Source organism: Mus caroli, chromosome 10, assembly GCF_900094665.2.
Source record: "Mus caroli chromosome 10, CAROLI_EIJ_v1.1, whole genome shotgun sequence".
Taxonomy (NCBI): Eukaryota; Metazoa; Chordata; class Mammalia; order Rodentia; family Muridae; genus Mus; species Mus caroli.
In genome coordinates this window covers 109,141,303-109,158,673 of record NC_034579.1, presented here as the reverse complement: position 1 = coordinate 109,158,673, position 17,371 = coordinate 109,141,303, and the positions used below count along the sequence as shown (strand labels likewise).

The 17,371-nt window shown below is 43.4% G+C and overlaps 1 protein-coding gene across 2 annotated transcripts in view; it reads right to left on the bottom strand.

Annotated features, from left to right (window-relative positions):
* Ptprb (protein tyrosine phosphatase receptor type B) overlaps positions 1-17,371 on the bottom strand; it is a 112,393-nt gene that overhangs the window by 20,816 nt on the left and 74,206 nt on the right. For both annotated transcript variants that reach the window (XM_029482951.1, XM_021173460.2), the window contains 11 exons: positions 17,059-17,208; positions 13,771-14,014; positions 10,502-10,608; positions 6,495-6,594; positions 5,342-5,425; positions 5,228-5,245; positions 5,032-5,113; positions 4,315-4,405; positions 3,586-3,662; positions 1,425-1,559; positions 224-346 (listed from right to left, as the gene is read on the bottom strand). In XM_029482951.1, coding sequence (XP_029338811.1) covers positions 224-346; positions 1,425-1,559; positions 3,586-3,662; positions 4,315-4,405; positions 5,032-5,113; positions 5,228-5,245; positions 5,342-5,425; positions 6,495-6,594; positions 10,502-10,608; positions 13,771-14,014; positions 17,059-17,208 — 1,211 coding nt within the window. The remainder of the gene's footprint in view (positions 1-223; positions 347-1,424; positions 1,560-3,585; positions 3,663-4,314; positions 4,406-5,031; positions 5,114-5,227; positions 5,246-5,341; positions 5,426-6,494; positions 6,595-10,501; positions 10,609-13,770; positions 14,015-17,058; positions 17,209-17,371) is intronic.

Genomic DNA, 17,371 nt, shown 5'->3' with positions numbered 1-17,371 from the left:
CTTCCCTTCCCTTCCCTTCCCTTCCCTTCCCTTCCCTTCCCTTCCCTGAGACTGGGTGTCATGTAGCCTTTAGCCCAGGCTTGCCCCACACTCTCTAGGTATTTGAGGACTGACCTTGGACATCTTCCTGCATCCACCTCCCACATGCTGGGATTCCAGATATTCCCCATAGTATCTGGCTCCTAAGTTGGGTTTTAAAACGAAGTCAAACAAACCAACATACACTGCATATCTTAAACTCCCTGATGGTCCACTCAGGGAGCACGGACTCTGAGACCATCTGTAGGATGAGATCGCCATAGTAGAGGGGGTCCTGGTCTGCTGGCCAGTAATGGTCACACTTCACCTAGAAGAGAACAAACAGGAAAAGGTAAGTCTGGAAACATGATGTGAGATGGGCCTGGACTCTCCCTCCTTAAAACCCCCGGAGTTCGGAAGCCAGCCCAACTGCTAAGACAACATGGCTGTTTACTTCCTATTAACCTTCTCATGGCCAGGGACAAAGTCAGGTGCCTGCTCCAAGGGATAGCGGGAAACTTCCCCCAAAGCAGGTTCTTCACTCTTGGGACAGCTTGAGAATTTTTTTCCTTAATGATTTCCTCAGTGTCCTTGCCCCACCAGCTGACCATGACTTAAAAATCCCCTGTTCTTGGGCTGAGAGGCCTTGCACCGTATATACAAGACCTGGAATTCCGTCCCCAAGAATTTCAGAGAGAAGGGACAAGTGTGTCCTTTCTGAAGCCCTACCCATGCAGAGGAAGGCATAGTCTTCCTGGACTTACTTGGTTCACCTTTCATTCTTCTTCTTTTTTTTTTTTTTAAATCACTTTCCTTACCTGAGCCACGAGCGGAAGCAACCTTTGAGAAGCGAACACTTTCAGCTGAACTTGTGTTTGTATGCACAAAGAGATGAGGAAAGAGGCCTGAGTATTTGCTCTTGTATCGTGTTGTTTGCGGCACATGTTAAATTGATATATTTTGTAAGATGCAAATTTGTCAGCTATAAATAAGTGTTTGCATTTCTGTGTGTAGACTTGGGTATCAGGTACTATGGACATGGCTTTTATTTCACTGTGAATGGTAAGGCAGGCGGATATACCCACAAATCATATTGAATTTCTGTTTACACGACTGTGTACATAGTCTAACCATCTCGTCAATACTTGTAGTTACATATACCTCATATAAATATTATCAAAGAAGGATAGTCTTGCAGAGAAAGACATAGGTCCTATTGTAGCCAGGATGCTGGGAGACAGTCTGGAAATCCACTATATACATATTAAGCTTTTAACATTTAGTCTCTTTTTTTTAATCCTACAAGTAGACACATAATATAGAATATTGTAAATAGGGATTATAAATATAAGAGGTTTGAATACTAGTTCAAGCAGAGCCAGGGGGTCAGGAAGGCCTTTACTCACTCGGCCCTTTTCAACACACTGGGTCACCATGACGATGTTGTGAACGTTCTGTTCCCATGCCATCTTCCAGAAGTCATCCTTGGTGCCTGGAAGTGGTCCCTGAGTGGCGATGTATTCTCGTCTGAAGTTGTTACCCTGTGATGAATTTACAATATGGAGAGTCAGAAACAATGGGCCTCTTCAGAACCGTAAACAAGGAACCAGCTGGAAGACTAGATGATATGGAGGTCTCGGCCAGGCCAGAGTTGAGAGTACAACATGAACACAGTTGTCATGGCTTGGAGGTAGGAAGGACAGAGGCAAAAACATTGGCCTTCCTTCCTTCCTTCCTTCCTTCCTTCCTTCCTTCCTTCCTTCCTTCCTTCCAAGATTTATTTAATGTATATGAGTGCTATAGGTATATCTGCATGCCAGAAGAGGACATCAAATCTCATTAAAGATGGTTCCCACAATGTAGTTGCTGGGATTTGAACTCAGGACCTCTGGAAGAGCAGTCAGTGCTCTTAACCACTGAGCCATCTCTCCAGCCCCCATTGGACTGTTGCTAAAAGCCACATGTCCCTTAATCATCTGGGTGTGTTGTAAAAGTAAATGGAGAAAGATTCCAGCCACAATATAGAAAATGGTTTTGTGTATGTGTGTGTTTATTGTTTGTGTGTGTGTATGTGTACCTTTGTGTGTGTGTGTTTAGTGTGTATGTCTATGTGTACCTGAGTGTGTGCATGTGTGTGTGTTTATTGTTTGTGTGTGTTTATTGTTTGTGTGTGTTTATTGTCTGTGTATCTATATGTGTACCTGTGTGTGTCTATGTGTATCTGTGTGTGTGACTATGTGTACCTGTGTGTGTTTAGTGTGTGCTTTCTGTGTGTGTGTGTGGGGGGGAGAGAAATCAGGGGACTGATTAAAGTGATTTTGGATTACTGGTGTCACCATAATTCAGAAGGTGCCATGCAAAGGAAACTTATTGGAAAAGGAGCCACTGATGCCAGGGCTTCTACCAGAGAGCATGCAATGGGTCTGGGCTTTCGAGGATCTGACTTAATGCTAACCATGGTGGCCTAGGCATTTTCATTAACTCATTCTTCACTTCAGCAATACCGCGTAACTTATAAGTCTTAGTGGAAGCTCCCTGTGTTATCTCCTTCACTCGAGATCTGTGTTACATCAGCTCTGCTGTCCACACAACCCAACCACCCACACGCTGCTTCTCAGCTGGCTAATCTTTATTTATCCTTAGCACCTTGCCTGTTTGACTGAAGTCATCTGTCTCTAATCTCTGCTACCCAGTGTGCTTCTGGCTGGCAGGGATAGGATCACACAGGGGCTTGTTAGAAACGCAAAACCCCAGGCTCTACCTATCTCTGCTATGGATGGTGCTGAAGTCTGAATGATGTTGGTGTTCGTTTGTGCTGTTCTGACATTACCAGCATGGCACTGCCCTGTAACTCTTCAGTATCTTGACTGTTGAACAGATGTCTTAGAGATGTATCTCAGTGTTTGGATTACAGTTATCATTTAATTAACTAGCATTTATCGAGGGTGTAGATGATAATTTGAGGTATTTTCCTAAATTTTTGGAAAAGGAATAAATGAGGGGCTCAAAGAGGTGACAGAGTCTGCTGTGTCACAGAGACAGCCAGGGACAGAGTGGAATTCAAATCTGGATTTTTCTGACCTTTAACGCCTCTTTCTCTGTGGTGCATGTGGGAGGCTGGCAAGATGGAAGCCAATTCAGATCCCAGAAGTTAATACAACTTTGAAGTGTGTGTTTGTGTGTGTGTATGTGTGTGTGTGTGTGTGTGTGTGTGTGTTTAAGGTCCAAGTAACAAGAGGTTGGCCCTTCTGGCATGGCAGCCTTACCCATGGGGACCATCTCTTGAGCAAGTCTAATCTTCCTTATCTCAGGACCACAGAGAGCCGACAACCTTCGAGCATGCATCCTGGGATTGTGAGAACTGCATCTGACCGTCACCATTGTGAAAAAAACAGGCTTAGCAGTGATTGAACTGAACAGCCTGTATTTTATGTAAGCAGACGTGGTCTTTTAAATTTTGCAAGTGTTTATAGGCAGAGCAGCAGGGCAGCTCAGAAGAAGCGGCCTCTTCTGTGCGTGCATCACCAAAGCGCCATCCTGGGCACTGTGACCTGGGAATTCACTTACAGGGATGTAACTGGCGTTGATGTAGTCAGAGCAAGGGTCATCATCGACATTACAGAGCTTCACTCTCGAGGCATCATCTGCAAGAGATGGATGGACAGATGTGAGGCCGCTGTGTCTTGCCGTGAATTTCCCATTCGTGCAGTGCGATATTAGATTGCTTTGTCTCTGATCCCCACAGCAGCCTCAAGAGAAGTGTTCCTGTCTCTGTTTAATAGGTGGGGCTCTGACAGAGTAGCCAAGTTGGGGCATGAGACACAAGTAGCACATGAAGGATGGGCACAGGACACAATGTGAAGCCCCAGCTATGGTTTGCAACATGACACTTGCTTAATGTGTTGGCCAGCTCTCTCTCACTTCTGGAATGAATATTTTTCAACTACCTTCGATTGCTTTTACCTGATAGGGTGGGCTGTTCTTCTTAAAAATCACTGACTGGAGACTATAAAGTGAACCTAAGGGAGTCTGCCTTTCAAGTCCACTAATTCTCTGAGACTCCAAGGAGAAAGATAAAAAGGATGAGGGGAAGAGCAACCTGGTTAGCCATCACCCCTGTGAGAAAAGTGCAGGACCATTTGAATTATTCTTTATTAAATTCACTTAGAGCCAGAGAGTGTACATACTCAACTGTGCTACATGCACACACACACACACACACACACACACACACACACACACACCATTCACATAGTTTGTATACAGTAGTGTCACAAATTCCAACAGGAAACTTACAAGGTAATATGTTGTTGTATCGATTTTTCCCTCGATTCTCAGGCAAGAGGGCAATGTCACATGACTGGCTTCTACCCACGTCTTTTAAGTCCTGTTAGGTTAAAAAAAGTTTGCAAGAACTTTTATATATATATATATACACACACACACATATATATGTATGCATGCATACACATATGCACACACATGTGTGTGTATACATATATATAAAATAAGTCGGCTCATACAACACTTTAGATACATAGTAACATAATCATATGTACAAGAGTTAGAGTTTACAGAACACCTTCTCTTCCATATGCCTGGGCTCTGATCATTTTCCCAGCCTCACATGGCAGGTATCCCTAATACCACCCTACAGGGGAGGCTTAGAAATGATAAATGCCCTGCTCCAGGACACACATGTGGCAAAGCTGAGACTCATGTTCAAAGCCTGGGTGCTCATGTCCAAGCTACATTGTTTCCCACACAAGCAAATGTCTAGGCGGAGGAACTGAGAGCACTGTGTTGAGACTTGCTCATTCTGTCCCACCATCTAATCCAGAGAGCACGTGTTTGCTATGTGGTTTCAGCTCAGACTGGACTCTGAGAATAGGTGGAATGCTGTCCCGGGAGCCATTTCCAACACAACATGTGCTCTGCAGAGATCTTAAGCATCCCAAATGTGATTTCACGGTAACATTCAAGAGGGGATTCTACGGATGGGGAGCGGGGTACCTCATATTCCTTGGATAGAAGGTAGTTGGAGTCTGCCTGCAGCTTCATGAAGTGCCCTTCAAACTGGTTTATCTTTATGGGGCTGTAATTAAAAATAAAGCAAAGGGAACAGGAAGTTACTGGGGAAATGGGAAGAGCGCTATAACCAGTCAGAATTGGATGTTGAAAGCAGATTAATTAATACGATCTCTCTTACCAAGAAGTTTTCCGGTTGCTGTGAGGCAGACGAAAAAGAAAGAGGGACCTTGTTAGCAAATCTCACAGAATGCCATCTTTCAGTAAACCCCGTGAAGAAAACCCTGGCACTTACCCTTTCTGGCCCAGATTCAGATGGACAGACAAAGGCCGGTCCCTACGAATGCTGAGCCGGGCAGATGGCCTTTCCCTGCTGTGGCTGAAACACAGGACGCAGATTTCTTTATTCTAATTATGTTACTTGGCATGTACACCTTCCCCCCATGTATGGTAAGGCTGTGCATGACTGCAAATGTGAAACCTTCAGATTCCGTGGAAGTCTGCACTCAGCCAGCATCTCTTTGAGGCGAGGCAAAGGAGACAGGAACAACAGGAAAAGCATCTTTCTCTGTTCAGGAACACATCTCCAGGCCATCACTTGCCACACCCAATAAAACTTTCCTTTAAAAAAAGTCCCTAATCCAGAAAACCTCAGATGCCAGATGGGACTAAAAAGGAGAATTCAAAGTGAAAAAAAAAAAAATCTCAGTGGCCGAAGAGGGTGTGGCAGGGAGAAGTGTGTGCTAGCTATCTCATTCTTTTTAGTTCTTTCTGAAACTAGGATGGCTAGTGAATCCCAAGATGCTCACACCCTTTTTAGGGTATCTCAGCAAAGCATGCAGGCACACAGTTTGGAGCAATCTCTGTTTTCACAGAGGCTGTGCACCCCAACCATTTTGAGTGTGCAAAAGGATTTTGTTCATATTTGAATGGCTCTGCTAATGACCTCCTCACTCGTTGGTGAGGCCTCCCCCCTCTCCACCCACTCTCACTCCTTCACCCCCCCACCCATGGTCATGAGTTCATCATTGTTGTGTAGGAAGGCTGGAGAGCTGTGAGGTGTGGATTCAGAATCTGACTCTTGGGTTTTATTTATTTTTGTTTTTTGTTTTTGTTGTTGTTGTTGTTTTTACTAAGGAAACTATGACGATTTAACCTGGAGAAACAAAATCGTTTTCCCCTTTCAGGCTAAAGGGTGTTTTTTTGTTTTTGTTTTTGTTTTGTTTTTTTTGTTTTTTGTTTTTCGAGACAGGGTTTCTCTGTGTAGCCCTGGCTGTCCTGGAACTCACTTTGTAGACCAGGCTGGCCTCGAACTCAGAAATCTGCCTGCCTCTGCCTCCCAAGTGCTGGGATTAAAGGCATGCACCATCACGCCCAGCCTAAAGGGCGTTTTTACTAGCATCTCTACATTCATGAGCCTGATCATTAAAGATCATCTTTGTACTTACCTAGCTTTCTGTCTGCAGATGAAGAAGGCGACAAGGGCCACCAGCATGCCAATTAGAAACAGGCCAGCACTCACACCTTCAATAACTCCAAACAAGGGCTCTGCGATAAGCAACAAACAAAAGGAGAGAAGATCAGCGGTCTGACAGCTAGGAAAGTAACATTGTTAAAAGTGCCGCAAGCTCAAGAGGCCCACAGTGAGGTATTCACTACCAGACTGGTTATAGCGCTCTTCCCATTCGGGTAGTGAATACCCGAAGGTATTCACTACCACCAGGAGGCGGCTGAGATAGAAGGGTTGCCTGCATCCTGTTACAGGCAGGTTGGTTCCTGAGTATAAGTTTATCAACGTTGGGAGCTGATTATGTGTATCTCAGAAAGGTGTGTGATGCTATCATTGGCCTTCCTTGTGAAGGATTATATGGGCCCTAGGATTTTAGGAAATCTATCCAATCAGTAAGTTATTTTAACAAAGGCTCACTTTTAATACCTTTTTCTTCCTCTTTCTTTCCTTTCTCCCCTTCCTCCTCCCTTCCTCCCCACTCTCTCCCTCTACCCCCTCCCCATCTCTCCTTTCTTTCTGATTCTAAGCATGAACTAGCACATGCTATGGTGCCTAGACTGGCATCTTGAATTCCTGGGCTCAATTCTAGCATCCTTATACCTTGGATTACAAATGTATACTGTCACATCCAATGCGCAGCAGTTTAATTTCATTATAATTAATATGCCATACAACTCAACCATCTAAATGGCAGGATTCAATGGTTTTTAGTATATATAGTATTTTATACATAGTAGCACAAACAACTTGATAACATTGTAATATCCAACAAAGAGAATTCATATCTATTAGTCATTTCTCATTTTCTCTAGCCAGGGCATAGATTCGCTTTCCATGTCTATAGAGATGGGTACTCTGGACATTTTATAGAAATTAAGTCATAAATAGGTGGCTCTTGTGACTTGCTTTGTCTACTTAGCACAATGTATTCAAGGTTTATCTAAGTCACATATACGAAGAGTTATTCATTTTTATGGCTAAATAACATTTAAACACATCATATTTTGTTTACTTATCCATTGATGTATATTCAAGTTATTTTTACTGTTTTAGAACTTTGAAAGATGCTGCTATGAAGATTCTGTGGGGGTGTGTTTTCATTTCTTTTCAGTATATACTTAGGAGTTGAATTGTTGAGTCACATGACAGCATATGCTTATGATTTTTCAGAGTTACAAAACCATTCTCCGAGTAACAGCTATCCTATTTTATGGTCTCACAAGCAATGCATGAGGCTCCCATCACCCAGCGTCCTAACATGGCCCTTGAGTGGTCAAGGCGTGGCATCTTGCTGTGGATCTGACTTGCACCTCCCTAATGAGTTTTGATCTCATTTGTCTCTTAGTATCTTGAGCATCTTTGGAACTATGTCCATTTCAATCCTCTGTTCATTTTTATTTTATTTTAAAATATTTTAAAGATTAATTTATTTTTATTTGATGTGTATGAGTGTTTTGCCTGCATGTATGCATGGGCACTGAATATTTCTGGTACCTGAAGAGCCCAAAAGAGGGTGTCAGCCAGAGTAATGAACTGTTATAAGCCACCATGTAGGTGCTGGGACTCAAACCCAGGTCCTCTGGAAGAGCAGCCAGTGCTCTTAACTGGCGGAGTTATTTGTCATTATCATTGAATTGCAAGGTAAGAGTTCATTGACTACTAATGATTTTGCAACTATTTCCCTTGAGTCTCTCAGGTCATCTCCTCACATGTTAGATGCTGTCTTTTCAAATATAAAAGATTTTCATTTTGGTGAACCCCAGTCGTTTATCTTTTTCCTTCTTTTATGCTGTTGATATTTTACCCAAGAAGTCATTTTATAGCTCAGGGTCACACAGATTTCCTCCTGTTTTTCCTTTGAGAAGCCATCCTAGAGTTCTGCCTCTCCTGTTTAGTTTTGTGGAGCAGCTCATTATGTGAGCTGCATGCAGGCATTAAATCTGTTTGTTCCATACCGACTTCCATTCCTCATCGAATCAAGATAACCATTCTCCTTTTAATGCGTTTGTGATTCTACTTTGAATGTTTGCTTCCCTTTATCGAATGACATAAATTTTCCGTTGTGTAATGATGGTTCAGACAGGGGGGAGTTGTGTTTACGAAGTCTCTACTTAAGAATAAATTACAGACAAAGACTTCTAAATCCTCTTAGCTGGCTTCAGATCCCTCTTTGGCCCGAGGTGGAGGAGATTATCTCTATATTCGATAGAAACAGATAGGAAGGTCTGTGAGGCTCGGCCACAGCAGGAGAGACCTGCACAGCTTCCCCACACTAAAAGGCTGAGATCCTAAGCACACCAAACAAGGAAGCTGCCACAGACTAGCCGGGCAGTGTTAAGGAGCAAGGTGATGGATGGGAGCCAATATAATTCTCAGCATGGTTGGAGGTAGGGTGGGGGCCGGGGAACAGGCAGTGCTGAGGCCACAGGTTTCTGACAGAGCATGAGGAATACCAGCCAAAACAGACTGGGCGGGTTGCTCAGTCTCTTGGTACCACAGTTTCTCAACGTCCAAAATGAGGGGTGATAGGTCGGAAGCTATTCTCTGTAGAAAGCAAAAGTAGCTCCTAAGGGGTGGCTGGCAAGGGTCAGTCACCATGACTACCCAGGCTGCATGTGCCTCAGATGTAAACATGTATGCAAAGCCTTTACACTTACATTTTAATTTTTAAAATGATTGTTGGTATTTGCAGTGTTGGGGATTAGATTTCGGTCCTGCCCTGTACTAGGCAAGAACTCTGCCATTGGGCTACAGGTGAAGGATGACATGCTGCCCTATAATGTAATTAACTAATTAATGAATGAATGTGCGTGCCATGGTTCAAGTGTGGAGGTCGGAGGGCAACTTGTAGGAGTAGCTTTTCTCCTTTCCTGGGTGGATTCCGGGAGATCAAACTCAGGTAGGCAGGTCTGCAGGCAAGCTCCCTTTACCTTCGGAGCCATTTCGCCAGCTCAAGGCTTTTAAATAATGTAAAAGAAAACATAACAAACAGAAGGAAGATGGAAATCACCTTTAACCTGGATATTTTGGGATATCATAATTAATACTTTAGTGGTTTTCTTCACCCCGTCTTTTGCATGGACACTTGTCCGGAGTGTTTGAGAGGGATAGGTTCCAGGACGCCATGGTGGTGTGTCATTTGCATATCATTTGCATATAACCCCACACCCCCTGTTTGCTGTAAGACACCTCTGGATTAATTTAGAAGGCCTGTACAATGTGAATGCTGTGTCAGTAGTCAGTAGACTATGTTGTTTACAGGGGGAATGGCAGGGCAAGAAAGTTTGTTTATAATTAGCACAAACCCAATTTGGTTCTTGAACATTTTTTTTGATACATGGTATTGAAATTGTGGATACAGAGAACTAGCTCTGCATGTATATTTTCTGACCCATCTACAACAGAGAGCCTTTTGTGCCAACTTATATTTTGACTTGTGTAAGCTCTTTAAAAAAAGAAAAGATTTATTTATTTATTATGTATATTATGTATACATCATCTGCCTGCATGTATGCCCACCAGATTCCATTACAGATGGTTGTAAGCCACTATGTGGTTGCTGGGAATTGAACTCAGGACCTCTGGAAGAGCAGTCAGTGCTCTTAACCTCTGAGCTATCGCTCCAGCCCCCTCTGCCCACCCCTACCTCTGCATCCCCTTCGTGTAAGCTCTTGATATTGATGTTTTTTATTCCCTTAAAATTTTGTTTTTAGTGGAAAAACATTGCGTACTTCCCTGTTTTCTATTCTTTTTTTTTCTTTTCTTTTCTTTTCCTTTCTTTTCATTTCTATCATTTTTTTTAAAGATTAATCCCCTTCTAGTCTGTTTTACAGAGCTGCTATAATCTTTCTGATCCACACAATCCATGGTCACCACCTCTCCCACTAAAGACCCCTGTGGTGACTGGAGAAGGCATGGATAGGCGGGAGGAAGCATTAGGTTTACCTGACTCTGTGGTGATGGGCATAGAGAAGAATGTATCCGAGTAGAGAGGTTTTGTGAACTCTTTCAAGTCCTCGTCAAATAGCTGTGTAAACGCCCGGATGCTGATTCTGGAGGGAAAAAAAGTTTATTTATATGCAAATTGGTAGCCGAGGATAATAGGATGGGCTGAAGACTGTGTTCAAGGGGAAACAGGGTAGGTAGCTGGTTGTTCTGTACCTAGGGTGAGATATGAATTATGGAACCCGACAGACATGGCTCATACAGCCATTCACTGACTTGCTCATCAAATACTCATCGAGCCCCTACAGTATGCAGGTCCCTTCTCTCAGGAGCCAGGGATAATAAGAGGAACAAAATCTAAATCTCCATATTCCCAGAGATCCCATTCGTAGGGAGGAAGTAAGACAGTAAACCCATGGATGCAATGTGCTCAGTGACAATGAGTACCACCTATACACAAAGAATACTGCAAGTGTCACTATGGTGATTGTCATTAAGACAGGCAGAGTTCTGACTACACGAAGCTATTTAATACGTGGCTCTTCAGTGTGTTTTGAGAAGTTATACCTCCTCTTACCAACTGTTCTTAGCCTATCACATCCTCCACAGGACTGAACTAAGCATATTGACAAAAAAACAAAAAACAAAAAAAAAAAAAAAACAATGTTGAGTTCTAGGAAACAGGTATGTGCTGTGAGTTCTCAAAAGCACATATATGTGCTATGAGATGGTGGGGCCGTAAGGATGTGAGACTCTTCAGGGTTCAGCCTGGCTCACTTCTTTGTTCATGAACATTGGATGAACAATTTTGTGCCAAGTACTTGGTGCAGTGTTCTGTAACTGATGAGATGTCTGTCTCCCCAGTTACACTGAACCCTTGCAGTCCAGGGACGAGGGCAAGTAATTCCGTAGAGGGGTAGAAGCTGTAGGGAAAATTCAGGATTCGAAGGATGTCGGGCTAGGAGCTGTCAGTGAAGCCAGGGGAGAATGTCACAAAGCAGCTCTGGCTGGCAGATATGGTATGAAGCTGGCCTAAGGGTGAGCTGGCTTTGTAAGCAAGAAGAGAAACGTATCCTAAAGATCATAAAAGTGCCCCACTCAACCTGGCTTTTGTATGTAGCTGCTGGGGACCAACCTGAGGTCCTCCTGCTTGCCTGGAAAGCACCTCCCAGAGCCAGCTAGCTCCCTCAGTCCATGCTAGGTTACTCAGTCACCATGTTACTCATGTTAAAGGCTTTCTCCACCAAGCCATGCATTCCCAAGCCACCTTACGATCAGACAGACTGTCACAAGACCCCAGTGCTTATGTTAAAGAAACCGTCACCTTTATTTATAATGCTCCCTAAATGCAGAGTGGTAGTGCCAGCAGGTCACACATACTAAAGAGAAACTCCTGTTAGTTTCAAGTGTGAATGCTGTTGATTTAACAAGGAAAGAAATTGTATGCTGAGTTTAAAGATCTTTGCCGAAGTGTGGTATGTCCCAGAATTGCTGATGGTCGCAACAGGGAATGATAATTAAAATGGAAAAGGGCTTGCTATTGCAGGGTTCAGTACTGTCTGTATCCCAAGCAGACACTGTAGTCCTTTGGCTAAAGAGGGGTATTGTACCAGTCATGTTCTTTCCTCTAAGTGAATGGTTTACAACCGGAAGGTCATGACCCCCAAAAAGACCATTAAAAAAAAACCACAGATGTTTACATTACAGTTCATAACAGTGGCAAAATGACAATTATGGCCGGGCAATGGTGGCGCACGCTTTTAATCCCAGCACTTGGGAGGCAGAGGCAGGCAGATTTCTGAGTTCGAGGCCAGCCTGGTCTACAGAGTGAGTTCCAGGACAGCCAAGGCTACACAGAGAAACCCTGTCTCGAAAAACGAAATAAAAAAAAAATTACAGTTATGAAGTAGCAATGAAATAATTTTATGATTGAGGGGTCACCACAATATGAGGAACTGTATTAAAGGGTTGCAGCCTTAGGAAGGTGGAGAACCATCGCTCTAAGCCAATGAACAGACAGACACAGTCCTAGCCAATCACAGTTTCCACGGTTTTGAACCCAAGTTACCAAGAAGCTGAGGACTCTTGACTCTTACAGAGATTTGAAGGGTCCGGGTTTCTGACCTTGTTTAAGCTTCTTGCCACCTCTACTGATGTCCTTTGTGTAAAGCCGTGGGCTTTTCTGAAGTTGAGATTCCAGGAGGTAACAGCAAGCTCGTGAAGAGGCCTGGTGGTTACTTGGAGTTCTTGCCCAAAGCAAGTCTTCTGTTTTAGGGAAACCATCTGCTTGCCTTTGCTGGTGTGTGTGTGTGTGTGTGTGTGTGTGTGTGTGTGTGTGTTACAAAGAACTCTCTTAGGTGTGATAATACGGTCTCCTTTGGGAACTAGCAGAAAGAAAATTCTATTTGGTCCCAGAAGTGGCACTCAAAATATGTAAGAGTCAGTAAGACCTTGACCCTCACCAGCCAGGATGCACAGTGACTGCCAGGGAACCTGACTGGCTGCTGTGTCGACTGGATTATCACATTTGCCACAACACCCAACAGTGAATGTCCATTCCTTGGAGGAAAAAAAAATTGGGTATCTGTGGCTTATCACCCAAGAGAGTAGCTTTGGTTCCCTTTCTCTTGAGGATGCTATTTGGGATGCCTCTATCTGCTTTTGGGAAGACAATGGAGAATAAGAACTCCACACATTCCTGCTGCTGGCTGCAGCTGTGCCTTCTGGGGACCAACAGCAAGCATCTGATCCGTTCGTTCGTCTGCCACCTCGGCGGGAGGAACAGGTGCTTCATTCATTCAGGGCTCCCTTCAAGGCTTCTGCCTGGGCCACAGAGCGCCTTGGTGTTTACACACCTTCGAGAGTAAGTCTAATTTCAGCCTCATTCTAAGTGTATGACAGTGCTTCATATTGCTTGGGTCTCCCTAAACTCAGTCTATTTGAAGATTTCACAACAGTGAGCATTGTAAATTACTTGGCAAATGCTAAAGCAGTTGCAGGATTAAAAAGAAACGATATATTAAAAGCCCCCAGAGCGTCACACAATGGATTGGAGCTTTGGTACAGTGTTGAAAGCCCCCTTTGCACGATACCTGTGAATGGAGGCAGGAGCCTAACTTTTATAAATCACTCTCTATAATATAGAGTACTCCTGAAGCGCAGGCCATTACTCTACAGGAGCTCACAGGCAGCAGTAGCCCAGGAGGCTGAATACCTCATAACGAACGATCGCCGTCTGTCTCCCTACAAACGACAGCAATGCATCTCACCTGTAGGCGGTGTGTGGCTTCAGCGGTCCATCGCAGAATTTCTGCTGACTGGGATCACATTTGCCACCGAGGCTGTCCATCTCTGCTCCAAGCTTAATGTTGAAACTTTTAGAACTGCTGTCGGGACTTTCAGCACATTTGCTGGCAAAATAATTGGTCTGGTAGACTCGGATGGAGGCGTTGTGTCTGTACTCCAGGTAGGAAGGGAGAGGATGCTGCTGTTCTGGCTTCAACTCATCCATGCCTGCAGGAGAAAACTCACAGTTAAAGACTTTGTGTGTGTGTGTGTGTGTGTGTGTGTGTGTGTGTGTGTACGTGTATACATGTGTACACGTGTACGTATCAATTGAGTGCTACATTCCCAAGGCTCATCCACTCTCTTCGGTCATCCTATAATACAGATCCTGTGATCTCAAAAGGTGCTATGAAACTATTTTTTTTTCAAAAATACATATAAATAATTTTATAATTACACATGTGCCCAAACAGTTTCTCAGAACATTAGATCAACCAATTACATCAAAGAACAAACAGCATGCGCCCCAGCTCCAGACAATGCTAACTCTTCATCAAGAGAGTGAGGCTACCTAATAATCCTTTTACCTCCTCAAACTCACTGTAGTTGCAGAAACTCAAATGACCCAGGGGACAGGAAAGAGATAAGAAAAATCAGCGCCCCGAGGCCAGTGGTTGTCCCCCAAGGACATGCATAGCCAGAGGCTAGTTAGAGCCCTGTTCTCTTGAGTACAATTTGATCCTGGCTCAGATGTGTCTGCTCACCCCGAGCACTTCCCAGAAACACCCTCCTTGTCCACCCAGCCTGCGGTGTGTTTGGGCACTGTGAATTAGTTTTGATGTTGTGTGTGTGTGTGGGGGGGAAGAAGTGTAATAAGGGAAATATTATAGAGATAGGATTCTGCCTTGAATGTCCTTCAAGAAGTGGGCTTATTTCAGCATCTTGCACTTTATTCAGTAAGGTCTGCTCACGGTGAGTATATCTTAGGAAAACAATGTCTGATTTGTTGGCATTTTATTTATCTGTACCCAGGGAAGCAGACTTGTGAGTAGAGAAGGAACTGACCAGGAGAGATTAAACCCCATAACTGAGGTCCTCCCACTGTTGTAGGCAGAGCCCCCATTTTAGAAAGGCTCTAGACAGAGAGAGATTTATGGTGCATCTTTAATCCTCTTTCCTCTGTCCAAGGAGCCTACTGAAACCTTGAAGCACCTTTCAAAAGGTTCTCTGGGTCCCTCCTTTTATACATCTCTTTCGTCATGCTCTTTCGATAGTAGAGCCCCATTTGAACCAGGATAGTTAAGTCTCAGATGACAGACGACCTTCTACAGTCGGCTGGGTTTTGTTGTTAATTGACCTTTCCTGAAATGGAGATATTATTTTGTTGGCAATAGTTGAAGGTGAATATTGTGTTTAGGATGAGTGTGTATGGATGGATTGCTATCATTCGGTACCAAGGGATCATCGCTCAGCATTGTGGACGCCAATAACAGAAAAACCTACCTGGCTATGGAGCACAGGACCAGCTTCTCTGCCGGTGTGAGATTTTTGGTCACTGCCCTAGACTCATGTGGAAACACACTATCTCCATTGCTGCCTAATTAAAGTCTATTCATGGCTCACAAATCTATCTCCAGTTCCAGGGTGTGAGGAAACCTGGAATGCATCATTGACCCTTGAAATTATTTAATTAATTATGCATAACCATTTTAGTACAACTAAATAGGATGTAAAACCATACAGACTGTTAAATACCCACTGAAACTAAAATGCCATTTAGTCTAGAAATCGGTCCAGTGTTCACCAGGTTTAAAAATTCTCCTTGATCCACAAATGGCTCAAAAGTTGTCAGAGATGCTGAGGGAAATCCATGTACATATAGCACCTTAAATAATTCTGAGAAATATAAGGAAGATGAAATAGACCGATATTCCTGTGCGTCCTGGCATCCCTTTCGGAGACTTAATACATGAATACATGTACATGAATACATTTAACTCCAAAGCAACACCTCCTGCAGGTGCCTTGACAGAATGTGTCGATAATAAACACCAAAGGTCACAATTCAGTTGTGTACAATGATGTGACAGTTCTTGCATGGCATTTGTCCAGTCTGTGGAAACTGGGTCACCCCTGTACTTTCTACAGAATTACATAATGCAATCTACTCCTAACAATTAAGAGTTGGGAATGGTAATTACGTGTCTGCAATCTCAACACTGAGGAGAAACTAAGGCAGGAGACTCAAGAGTTTGAGGTTAGCCTGGGTTACAAAGTGAGGGAAAGACCAGACCAAGCAACATAAAAAACAAACAGACAAACAAAACAACAACAACAATACACAAAAATTCTGTCACCCAAAACAAGCAATGGCAAGATCAAGCAAACAGAACTCAGAAAAACAAGTTCCGTAAAGTAGTGGTACTTCAAACAAGCATCGTTTCTTCTCTTTAAGTTTTTGGGAATTTTTGTGAATTGATGGAGTTTGCGAATATGTGTTTCTCAGGGGTATTTCATATAAAAGGAGATAGACAGCATTATGATATATTATATATATGATTTTTTACATATATGCTACTTAATGGCAGAATTAAAAAACAGAGAGTAAACAAAATTGATGGGTAGCTAAGAGGATATTCATATATTTGCAATTGTGCTCTAAAAGTTAGTGATCTCTACATTTTTTTCTTTTATTTTTAAAGATAGGTCTTGCTACATAGTATAGGATGGTCTTGAACTCATAGGAGTCCTACTGTCTCAACTTCTTTTTTTAAAAGATATATTTATTTTATGTATGTAAGTACACTGTAGCTGTCTTCAGAGACACCAGAAGAGGGCGATAGATTCCATTACAGATGGTTGTGAGCCACCATGTGGTTGTTGGGAATTGAACTCAGGACCTCTGGAAGAGCAGCCAGTGCTCTTAACCACTGAGCCATCTCTCCAGCCCCTATCTTAGCTTCTTAAGTACAGGGCTCATAAGTGTGGGCAACTCTGTTCAGCTCAATAGTTATGTTTATGATTGGTTTATTATTGCTATTTTTATTATTTTCCTTGCACTTAATCATTATGTCTAAAGTTAGAAGGGCTCATTGCCAAAGGACCCTCCGGGCCGTTTCAATTGTAGCTATCTCCCTGCATCCAGCCAAGAGTGAACTGAGTATTAAGAATTTAATTTTCTACTCTTCAAACTTTCTCATCCAAGGAGCCTTGTCACGACCTTGAAGAAGTCAGCTCTGTGTCTTCGAGATCATTAGCTCATCATTACTTACTGTCGGCCTCTCTCACCACCACAGCGAAGTATTTAACTGCTCCGTTGGTGTCGCTGAACCAGCTGCAGTTGACAGTAAAGTTGATGGAAGATTTGCTGATTAGCACATCCTTTTCATTCACACGGATGTGTGGAGGCGGTGGAGGCGGGCCTGGAAAAGAGGGGGAGGAGCCAAGAAGGGTCACGGGGTGCTTTCTCCTCCTGAACAGGTCAGAGAGGTGAAGGTCTGGAGTCCTCTCGGCCTCTGTGCGCTAGGGAATGTGTGATTATAGCCTCCTCTCCTGAATGTAAGTAGGCAGAGGAAACAATTTGCC